Source organism: Emys orbicularis, chromosome 1 (genome assembly GCF_028017835.1).
Source record: "Emys orbicularis isolate rEmyOrb1 chromosome 1, rEmyOrb1.hap1, whole genome shotgun sequence".
NCBI classification, from domain to species: domain Eukaryota; kingdom Metazoa; phylum Chordata; order Testudines; family Emydidae; genus Emys; species Emys orbicularis.
The window spans coordinates 103,241,578-103,253,784 of record NC_088683.1 but is presented as its reverse complement, the minus strand read 5'-3'; the positions used below and the strand labels follow the sequence as shown (position 1 = coordinate 103,253,784).

At 46.6% G+C, this 12,207-nt stretch overlaps 1 protein-coding gene across 1 annotated transcript in view; it reads left to right on the top strand.

Moving 5' to 3' along the window:
* POLR3B (RNA polymerase III subunit B) overlaps window positions 1-457 on the top strand; it is a 134,641-nt gene extending 134,184 nt beyond the window's left edge. Inside the window, exon 28 of the mRNA XM_065407048.1 lies at window positions 328-457. Coding sequence (XP_065263120.1) covers window positions 328-457 — 130 coding nt within the window. The remainder of the gene's footprint in view (window positions 1-327) is intronic.
* Window positions 458-12,207: the final 11,750 nt, after the last annotated feature.

The window sequence follows — 12,207 nt, the reverse complement described above, 5'->3', positions numbered from 1 at the left end:
TCTCTTGAGTGGCCATATTCCCAGTGTGTGAGGGGGATATAGCACGCAGTCCTGCAAGATGCTGAGCACTCAGGTCCCAATCCAGTAAAGCACAGGCTTAACTTTAAGCACATGAGTAATCCTGTTGGCTTCAATGAGATTATTCAGGGATTTACAGATATGCACGTCCTTAAATACTGGAACAGGGCCAGAGTGCTCAGCACATTCAAAGATGGAGGCAATAGAATATGTATTGTTTAAATGCAGTGGGATACAAGAACCATTTGATAATTGTAGCAGAGCTTCATGTATTAACCAGCAATGAATTTGTTTTTGTTGTTTCCCTAGGTGCCATTACTGCAAGTCGTCTTGCCACGTGTCATCCCTGCGCATTCCATATGCCTGTAAACTATTATTCCAAGAACTCCAGTCTATGAACATTATACCCAGGCTAAAATTGGCCAAGTACAATGAATGAGCCAGCAAAACAAAGACTTAAGAAGAAATTTAAAAAAATGTGCAGAACTGGAAGGAATTTCTGTGAAAAGGAGTGACTGTTAAAACTGAGGGGATGGGGGAGGGAGGGAAGAGTACTGATGAATTCCTTATTATTTTCCCTCTGCTATTTTAAGTTGATTGGGAGACTGTGCTGCAGAGAACATCAAGAGCAATTGGTGGGGACTCAGGCAGCCTGGATGAATGAGATGTGTAGCAATTGTGTAATAAGGCCCTGATCCAGCAAAGCACACGTAACTTTTAAGCATGTGATAGTCATGCATTCAGGATGCAAGTGCTTCTTTGGATCAGGGCTTAAGTTTTATTAACTACAGTGGTTTATCCATATTACTTAAGTATTAGTTTAATTTTTCCAGACAAACAGTGTATGAAAGACTAATAAAAAATTTTTCAAGTATATTGCCTGTGTTTTGCTTTCATGACCAATTGTTAATGTTGTAAAAGATGGTATGGTAAGTACTTTGAAGGGTCAAAATTGCTAAATTTGTTGTGCTGAAGCATTTATTTACAATCTTTAGACAGTTTGGAGAGACTAAACTTACTTTCTGAAAAACTTCAATTCAACCTTTTTGAACAATATTTTCCTAAGCAAATAAAAGATGCATGTGTGTGAGGTGTAATACAAATATAAAGTCAAATGCTGCCTTCAACTAGGCATACACAACTTCCAGGGAAGTTTGAGAGTGGATTGCATGCATGCATCGGAGGGCAGAATTTGGTTTATAGAGACAGATTAATATTTTGATTCTTATTCAGTACAATATTTTAGTACATAATAGCTTGCCTTCCAAGGGTTGAAGGCCTGAAAAAAACGGATACAAGTGTTATAGCTAATAATGGAGAGTCTCCCAGGATGTGTTTAAAAGAAAAATTGGGATTTTAAAATTAAACTTGACAAAGCTTTAGAAAATATACTGTAAAGGACAATCATGCGCTGGGTAATTTATGAGCCACTGCTCTACCCAAATTATCTTTCTGCTGCCAGGCTGTGAGAAGGGGGCGGGAAATTAACAAAAAGCCCTGGCCAAATAAGTGCAACTACATTGATCCCAGAGACTGTCAAATTGAGGCTCTGGTGGACCACCAGAGGGAGTGAGCTTCAAATGCTAGGGCCTTCCCCTGAGAGAGCTCTGGCCTGGGTCCTGGAAAATATAGTCTGACTGAGGTGTTCATGCTGCCTAGTCCTGTCTTAATTGCTGTGATTCAGGGCTCTGAAGGTTGTAAGCAACATCTAAAATTGTATCTGCAAATCAACAGGTAGCCAGAGTAGAAATCGGAAGGAGCAAAGGAATGTGTTCATAACAACCTACCCCTTTCAGAAAGCAGGCTTCTTGTGACCTTAAAGGGTAGCCTTAAGAGTATGGTCCAGCAGTTGAGCTTAGAGATGCAAGGTCATGGGATAATGATTGTGAGGCCTGTGCTAGAGAGGTAGGAAAGATGGGTAGCCAAAGAGGAGGGAGAAAGGGCAGTACAGGCCCCAATAGCGATCAGAAATCTCTAGCATTGATACATCCAGTAGAATGCAGAGACTATAAACAGTTGTGGCAATAGGCAGGTGTATCTCAATAGACTGTATAGATGCTGCCTCCACCAATTCCACTAAAACTGTTCCCCAACTATAAGCACCTACCACTGTCTTGTCCAGGTAAAGTCAAATCCAGGTTTCTTTCATCTAGATCTGCCTCTCATACAGTGGGAGAGTAATAAGACTGTAAAATTCGGCTGAATTCAATATTTTACTACCTATGTTTACACTGCGTGTTTTAAGAATGATCACCTACATTTACTGACCTAGTAAGACACTTTGGAATAATACATGGTGCTATGTATGATATCAGCACTGCAGAGCAAATATAAGAAACAGCGTGAGAACTGTTTATAGACTAGGTCCTAGGATATGCTTCTCAGGGTAGAGGTGCTGGGGTAGAGGATCTCAGTCTACTGCCCTCAGAAAAACTGTGCTTTGAAATAAGCCCCTCAAGTTGCTACCCTACTTTCAACTGAGAATCTCATCCTTGCAGCTCTGTAGCACTAGCACGCAGTATTCAAAAAGGAATTTGAAATGCTGTATCTGTCCGCATTCTGCAAGTTGATCTTTCCTTTGTAAAGTGAAATGCCATCACACACAGTTCTAAGGTCAGCTGATGACTCCCGTGCTATGACTGGGCTTCCTCAAAACAGCCGTGTAATGACTTTTTGTCTAATCACTGAAGGAGATGTAATGTTCTAAACAAATACTTGATCTTAGGGCTTTCGTACAGGGTACTGTGGTTAGGAAACTGCGCCATAAAGTTTTCATTCTATTCCAGCTTCTTTATTTCTTCCTGCTTGGTGTCCAGGAGAAGCTTTTTACCAGAAGTACTATTCAACATGAAGGTCAGTAGTATTACTCCCAGCTGAAATGCTGAACACAATCCACTTTCCAGCACAAGCAAACGTGTATTTTGCTACTAGCTGGGATACCTACCCTATAAATCATTTTAAATCATCCCATTTATTTTGAGGATACAAGGATTTGACAGTATTAAAAATGTAGAATTGTTAAACTTAGTTTCCAGCCCATACTTCCATAATCAAGTCTATTATTGCACTGCAAAATGAAGTCTGGGTCCACATGAATGAATTGAAAACCATCCCTTAAAATACCATAAATGTCTAGCCATGCTGTGTAATTATGAGGAATAAAATTAAATAAGAAGGGTGCTAAACGATGTTTAGGTGCAGTTCATTCATAAAATCCGGAACTTGTAGCTGTAATTGAAGCTGGGTTTAGCTAATCACTTACTTGTTCAGGTTTTAAAAAAACAGCCTCATTATAGGGCCATTCACATCATTAAAAGCACCTTTATAAAAAATTTCAGTGAAGTTTTTATGTAAATGTTCCCTAATGCTCCAGCATTGTGCTTGTGCCTTGTAACCAGAAAGTGAAATTAACTATAAACAAAAGTGAAACTGGCTAGTCTTGTTTCATTATTCATGCAGGATGTTGTGCAAAAAGTGCAAATACGTAGTGAAAAGACTTTTTTCAACATTTTTAAAAATAATCTAAATGTAATATTAGGTTAAATTGGTTTGTTTTTAATGTATTTGTCTTCAGAGATTATAAGGCCAGAAGGAACCGCTGTGATCATCTAGTCTGACCTCCAGCATAACATAGGCCATAGAACTTCCTGAATTAATTCCTCTTTGAACTAGAGAATATACATTAGAAAAACCCTCTAATCTTGACTTTAAAATGTCCAATGATGGGGAATTCACCTCAGACCCTTGGCAATGGCAGAGTCCCCTTTAAACATATATTTGGGATATATAAGTGGATAGCAGCAATGCCCACAGAGTAGGTGTTACTTTTTGCTGCTTATAAGCCCAGGAGAAACACACACACACACACACACTCACTCACTCACTCTTGTCCTGATGAGAAACTGAAAACTGCCCTCAATAATTACTTGCATTTCTTGATTTTTAAATGAAATGATAAAATCTGACTCTTTTCACAGAAAAAAAGCTGTTTAAAAGTGTAATGCTTATTTTAAGGACTAATGAAAAGGCTAGAGGTTTTTTTTTTTTACTTCTTTGGCAAATGCACCAGTAGAAAGGGTGCCACTGGCCCCGTGCCCTCTGTTTCTTCTTACCGCACATGACGGTTGCTAGAACGACCCTTTTTGCTGTACCAAGGCTTCTTTCCCAGTGGTTTGGACTTTCTCTGTTCATATTTAATATGGAGATATACCCATCTCATAGAACTGGAAGGGACCTCGAAAGGTCATGGAGTCCAGTCCCCTGCCTTCACAGCAGGACCAAGTACCATCCCTGACAGATTTTTTGCCCCAGATCCCTAACTGGCCCCCTCAAGGATTGAACTCACAACACTGGGTTTAGCAGGCCAATGCTCAAACCACTGATAGTTATTGCAGTCAGTGTATATAGTTCTTAGTTAGTGTATATAGTACTGTTAGTAGTTGTCCCTGTCGTTAAGAGACTCGTTGCCCAAGGGCTGGGCATGCCCTGGGCTTCAAGCTGTGTGCCTTGTGCAGCAAGCCGACATCAGTGAGTGACCTGCACACTAGCTGTCTAAAGTGTCTGGGGGAGTCTCACATTAAAGAAGTGCCAGATCTGCAGGGACTTCAAACCCCGCACGAGAAAGGATAGTGATATTCGGCTGAAGGCCATTCTTATGGCGGCGGCCCTCAGATCGGCCTCGGAGCTGAGCCCCTCTGAATCGGTGCGGAGCACCTTGACATCCGTGCAGAACGCTCCCCCGGCACCGTGCTCTTCCCGGCACTGCTCCCCATCCCTGGTGCTGAGGAAGAGGCATAAGAAACAACACACCAAGAGAGGACGTTCTCCCATGCAGAGGAGGAACAAGAGGGGAGTGACTAACATAGTGAGACCTGCATCAGACTGCTCATCCTCCCTGGAGCCTCTGATGATGCCATTGACTCTGCCTAGGTGCTGAGTCCAGTAGGGGACCTGCCACCGTCTCCCGGGAACAGCCACGGGGTCAGGCATCTGCTGGCCCCTTCGATCCGGGAGGCTGTCCAAAGGCACAAAGGACCTGTGTCCCTCCCGATTCTGCCGACCCCTCAAGGCCCCTTGACAGCTAAGGTACTGGGGACAGAAAGGAGCAAGGTGCAGCGAGGGTCACCATGTCACTGACCACTGCAGCACTGTCCAGGGGCAAGCCCTCCATGGTCCCGAGGCACTGCCCAGAGGCAGAAGCTGGTACTGCACCACCATGGTCTCCAGGAGAAGAATCCACTTCAGAGTCTGAAGGGGAATTCTTCGCTCCATCCAAAACTTACCAGTACCCAGCCTACACACCAGACTTTGGTACCAGCCCTCTTGCCAGCGCCTGGCCACTGGGCCACTGGCCAATGCAGTGGCAGTACTGGAATCCTTGGGGTTTTCCCCCAGTAGTGGTCTCTCCTTCCCACCTCACCTCTCATACTCGGTGGTGTCAGGAAGGTGAGCTCCCGTCTCTTCCTATCTGGCAACGGACCTGACTCCGGTACCGACCCTGGTGCCAACATTCAGGAAGTGGCCCCAATGGACATGGTGGAGGGAGGAGGAGGAGGGAGCCCCATCTCTGGCACAGGCCTCCTCTTCCTCACCCCCGGACGAGGCAGTTGCAGGCCCTAGTAACCCGCTCCCAGGAGCTCCTGAAAAGGGTTGCTGTGAACTTGAGCCTGGAGGTTGAGGAGCTTAAGGGTCAGCAGACAGCCTAATCCACATGCTGGCTGCAGCTGCTCCCTCCAGAGTGCCTTGCCCGTTAACGAAGCAGTGATGGGCCCCGTCAGAACACTGTGGCTGACTCCTTCATCTCTCCCCCCACCACACCTCAAAAAGGGCAGAGAAGAAATACTATGTCCCAGCCAATGGGTTTGAGTACCTTTATTTGCACCCCCACCTCAGGGTCCCTGGTAGCGTCGGTGGCGAATGAGCAGGACAGACAGAGGCAGTCGAGTGTGACCCCCAAATATAAAGAGGCCAAGAGACTGGACCTGTTTTTGAATGTACGGTTTATTTGACGGGCAGTCTCTAGTTACGTATCTCCAACCAGCAGGCCCTGCTGGGGAGGTACGATTTTAAGTTGTGGGACTCATTGTCCAAATGTAGGACGGGAGTCAAGGCAGAAGTTCACAGCCATCCTAGAGGAGGGCAAAACTGTAGCCAGGACCTCCCTCCAGGTGGCTCTGGATGTAGCCGACTCAGCAGGCAGGACTATGGCATTGGCAGTCACCATGAGGCGCTGTTCGTGGCTCCAGTCCTTTGGCCTCTCTCACAAAGTGCAGCAGTCCACCCAGGACCTCCCCTTTGAGGGCACCTCCCTGTTCTCGGAACAGACAGACCCAAAGCTTCACAGCCTCAAGGATTCAAGGGCCATGCTTGAGGGAGGGATAGCTCAGTGGTTTGAGCATTGGCCTGCTAAACCCAGGGTTGTGAGTTCAATCCTTGAGGGGGCCACTTAGGGATCTGGGGCAAAAATCAGTACTTGGTCCTGCTAGTGAAGGCAGGGGGCTGGACTCGATGACCTTTCAAGGTCCCTTCCAGTTCTAGGAGATGGGATATCTCCATTAATTATTATATTATGCTTCGTTCCCTGGGCCTTTACATGCCTCCAGCTTCCAGGAAGTACTTTAGGTCCCAGCAGCCTCCCAGGTTCGTGGCATCTCCCGGGCAGGAGCCCTACAAAAGAAAAGGGAAGGGTTATAAGCGACGCCAACCCCTTCCTCCTACCTCAGCCTTCCAGTTGGGTTCTCATAGACCTTTTGAAGGTCTGCCTGAGGGCAATATACCAGTCTCGACTCCATGTCCATCTTTCCTTTTGTTTTTGGTCCACCTGTTGCCCTTCAGCCCAGCATGATCATATAGAACATCGGACTGGTGGGTACTGAGTACGGTAACAGTAAGTTACACCCTCCAATTTTCATGTACCCCCTCCATCCCACCCCTTGTGCCCATCCCTCTCCAGGGACTCCTCTCATGAGCAGCTTCTCATCCAGGAGGTGCAAGCCCTCCTACGTGTGGGGGGCTGTAGAGGAGATTCCTCAAGACTTGAGAAGGAAAGGGTTTTACTCCTGATATTTCCTAATCCAGAAGGCCAAGGGGGAGGGGAGTGTCTATGGCCCATCCTGGACCTGTGTCACCTCAACAAATATTTCAAGAAATTGAGGTTCTGTATGGTCTCCCTGGACTCCATCATTCCCTCCCTGGATCCAGGAGACTGATATGCCACCCTCAACTAAAACAATGCTTATTTCTACATCTCTGTCTTCCACGGTCACATAAGATTTCTCAGGTTTGTAGTGGGTCAATGCCACTAACAATTCACTGCTCTTTCTTTTGGCCTATTGCCAGCCCCACAGGTCTTCACAAAGTGTCTGGCCATGGTAGCAGCCTTCCTCAGGTGTTGAGGCGTGGAAGTCTACCCGTACCTCTACGACTGGCTGATCAAAGGGCAGTCGCAGGCTCAGGTGCAGCACGGTATCAGTACAGTCCAGGCCACCTTCCAGGCACTGGGTCTGTTAATAAACAAGCAGAAGGCAACCCTGGTCCCCATTCAGAGAATAGAGTTCATCAGGGCAGTGCTTGACTTGACCCAGCCAAAGCCTCCCTACCAGAAGCCTGATTCCAAGCTATGTGGGACCTGATTTCCAAGGTCACGATCCACCCAATACAGGTCTGCTCGGGTCTACCTCAGATTACTGGGACACATGTCACCATGTACCTACATGGTTCAGTATGCAAGGCTATGCCTCAGACCCCTCCAGATATGGCTGATGTCAGTCTACTCTCCAAGCAAACACCACCTGGACTCAGTATTCATGATTCCACCTCCAGTTCTCACTTTGCTGGCCTGGCGGAGAGACCCAGGATCCATAATGGAAGGGGTACCTTTTGCTACCCTTCAACTATTGATAACCCTAGTCTCAGACATGTCAGACCAGGGGTGGGGAGCCCACCTTGGTACTCTCAGGACCCAGCGCCTCTGGTCCCAGGAAGAACTCTCCCTGCATATAAATGTCAGGGAACTCAGGGTACGCTTGGCTTGCCAGTTGTTCCTTCCCCAAAGGGTCAACACTGCATCAATATTTTACATCAGCAAGCAGGGAGGGGCTCGATCTTCAGTCCTGGGCCAGGAGGCCCTTCGGATGTGGGATTTCTGCGTGAAACATGCCATTCACCTTGAGGCGTCACATCTCCCCGGAACCCAAAACTCACTAGCAGATCACCTCAGCAGATCCTTTTCCTCTCTCCACGAGTGGTCTCTTCACCCACAGGTCATCAGTGTCATCTTCCAGAGATGGGGGCCTCTGCAGGTGGACCTGTTCACCACCAGATAGAACAGAAAATACCATCAGTTCTGTTCACTGCACAGGCACAGCATAAGCTCCCTCTCTGAAGCCTTCCTGCTCTCATGGGCATACAGCCTGCTGTACGCCTTCCCACCAATCCCCTTGGTTCACAAGGTCCTTCTAAAAATCAAATGGGGGCAAGGTGAAGTTTATCCCAACAGCACTGGCATGGCCATGCCAGCACTGGTTTGGCACGCTTCTGGACCTGTTAGTGGCAGCTCCACTTGCGCTCCCACTCCTCCCAGACTTGATTTCACAAGACCACAGCCGGTTGCTTCACCCAAACCTCGCCTCCCTGCACCTGACTGCATGGTTGCTGCGTGGCTGAACCCTGAAGAGCAGGCCTTCTTGGATCAGGTTTGACAGGTCTTGCTAGATAGTAGAAAGCCTTCCACCAGAGTTACCTACCTGGCCAAGTGGAAACATTTGACTTGTTGGCCTCCGAATGAAATCTCTCTCCATCCTGATCTTCTCTTCAGTCTATCTTGGACTATCTGCTCCACCTAAAGCGTCAGGGTCTGGCTCTCTCGTCTATTAAGGTTCACTTGGCAGCCATCTCCGCCTTCCACCCTCCACTGAATGGCAGATCAGTGTTCTCCCATGAGATGATGGTCAAGTTTCTGAAGAGGCTGGAAAGACTCTACCCTCAGGTTCATGATCCAATCCCCCCATGGAACTTAAACCTGGTCCTGATGAGGCTCATGGGACCCCCCTTTGAGCCGTTAGTATCATGCTCCCTGCTGCTTCCCTCTTGGAAGGTCACCTTGCTTGTGGCAATCGCCTTGACCAGAAGAGACTCTGAGATCAAAGCCCTGATGTCGGAACCCCCTTACACGGTGTTCTTCAAGGATAAGGTCCACTTGCACCCCCACCCAGCCTTCCTGCCAAAGGTGGTGTCGCAATTCCACAACAACCAGGACATTTTTCTACCTGCTTTCTTCCCAAAACCTCGTAAGACTGCTAAGGAGCGTCTGTTTCATATGTTGGATGTTAGACAGGCCCTTCCCTTTTATATTGAGAGAACTAAGTCCTTCCAGAAGTCCACACAGCTCTTTGTAGCAGTAGCGGCAAGGATGTCATCCCAAAGAATCTCATCCTCGATAACCGTCTGTATCCGAACTTGCTACAAGCAGGCAAAGATTCCACCTCCTGCTATCGTGACCGCTCATTCCACAAGAGCCCAGGGTTCATCAGCAGTGTTCCTTGTGCAGGTACAGATCCAGGACATCTGCAGGGCCACAACCTGGTCATCGGTGCATATCTTCACGTCCCACTATGCCATCAACCAACAGGCTTGAGACAATGCTGGTTTCAGAAGAGCAGTATTACAGTCAGCATGTCCATGAACTCTGAGCCCACCTCCAAAGGTACTGTTTATGAGTCACCTAGCGTGGAATGGACGTAAGCAAGCACTCGAGGAAGAAAAAATGGTGGTTAACCTTCCGTAACAGTTCTTCGAGATGTGTTGCTCATGTCCATTCCATGACTCATCCTCCTACCCCTCTGTCGGAGTTACTGGCAAGAAGGAACTGAGAGGGCACGGGGCTAGTGGGGCCCTTTACACTGGGGCGTATGGCCAGAAAGAGGGTGCTAGAGCTGGCCAATGGATACCACTGAGGGAAAAATCTCCAGCAACTGTGCATGAGGCATGCACATACCTGGCATAGAATGGACGTGAGCAACACATCATGAAGAACAACACTTGCGGAAGATTAGTAACCTTTGTTTCATTTGTTAGTGATGGGAAGAAATGAAACTAATAAGTAGTGCTTTGCACCTTCGAAGTGCTTCACAAGTCACTCTCCTACCACACCTGGTAAGTCGGTTTTGTAAGTATGATCCCGATTTTACATCTGGGAAACTAAATCAGCAAGGACCAAATCGCTGTTGTACTGGTGCAGAGACCCCCCCCCCTCTCCCCCCAAGGAGAATGCTCCCCCAGGTTGTGGCTGGTGAGGGCTGGCTTGGCCTTCCTCACAGGTTAGAGCATCCCTGAGGCTGGTGCTGACCTATATCCCTAATGCAATGCCCCATAGGAGCCAGTCTACTAATACAGAATAGCTGGAGTGTAGGCACACCCTGGCTCCACCGCAGAATAAAATCCTGGGGGGGGATGGGACAGAGCTGGCTTTAAACAGAGAGGCCTCCTACATCAGGGTCATTCTCTAACGGGAGTTCAGGGCTGCTTTACAGCCCTGTAATTAGTGCAAAGAGGACATAGGAGAGGGATGAATTCCCCTCCTGTGCACACAGTTCTAATGTCAGCTGATGACTCCAGTGCTATGACTGGGCTTCCTCAAAACAGCCGTGTAATGACTTGTTGTCTAATTGCTGAAAGAGCTGTAATGTTCTAACAATACTTGATGATCTTAGGGCTTTCCTACAGGGTACTGTGGTGAGGAAACTGGGCCATAAAGTTTTCATTCCATTCCAGCTTCTTTACTTCTTCCTGACCCCCAAGAATACTACTTGACAAGGACCACAAAAGGAGTCAGTTCTACAACTGGGATCAGAACTTTGCAATCCCTGGGCACCAGACTCGTGTTTGCCCTAAAACAATGCCTTACATTGCCCCAGAAGTCAAGCGTACCTGGACTACCAATACTTTCCCTAGTTAATATGCTGAATTTACATCTCTACCAACCCTCTAAGCTGCCCCTGACAAGTCACCACTGTTGGGATTTTGAAAAGCAAGCCAGTACTGACCTAACTCTGCTTCCCTTTAAGTCCATGGTGAAACTTGGACTTCAAGGAGAGCAGAGTTAGACCAGTTCTAAGTGCTTTTAAAAATGCTCCCCAAAGTTGTTTTCAGCTCTCTGGGCATGCTGTTACTCTTGCTATCATTCTACCTATAAAGAATATGCTACTGCTCTTTCCCAAATGCTGCTACCCTTTTTTATTTGCATACATTGATTCAAGCAGGTACCCTCCCTTGTGATGGTAGCGAAGATGTTTGCCGTGTATTTTTCGGTAATAGTTTCATTTCTGCCTATAACTTTTTTTCCAAATCAGGATCCAGGACTGGATTGTATGTTCTGAGTGGTTGAGAATTATCTTTCTGCTGTTTACAATGCTGCTCCCCTGCTCTTTCAGTGGGGTGAGTTCTTGGGAAGTAGTTGACACTGCATGTGTGTCAGCATTCCAAAGGGAATGTACGATTTATTGTCCAGGAAACCCAGTGAAACACAAAATACGTTGTTTTTTTTAAACAAGATTTCAAAATCTAGTCTTGTTTTACCAGGTAAAGGCAGATTCTATATTTCCAGTACAAATACCTCTTGGTGACAGTGTTAAGGCTTTATCTGATTTCCCGTAAGCTGGGAATTTAACTCCCTGCTCGGATCTGACCCAGGCAGCCACTGGCAAGTAATGAAGATAATTTGTGGACTCCAAGCACTCAGGAGAATGCGAGGGAAACTAATAATGACTTGTTGGCAGGTAAAAGGGAGAAAGATCTTCGCAACCAGCTGTTGTTGTTCTGCACCTGAGTTACACCCGGGACCAGGTATATTTTCTGTTTTTGTTTTTTATAAAGTCTTTTAGGTTTGTCCCCATTTCCTTTGTTAGGAGGAGGAGGAAAACTCACTGACTGAAGGCTACCCATCCCATTGCTGAACCACTTAATTCATTCCACTAATTGACATATGGTCTTGCTAAACCTCTTAATAAATAACTTCATCTGACATTCTCCAGCTCTGTCGTGGTGGATGCTGCAGGTACAAATACCTGCTTTGGTACTATTTTAAATGTAAACTTTTTATTCTAATGGTAATTGTATTGTTTTTACTGAAATGTAGTTGCTCAGACATAAAACAGCCTGGGTTTCTTTTTATTTATCTTCAACACTTGTTGC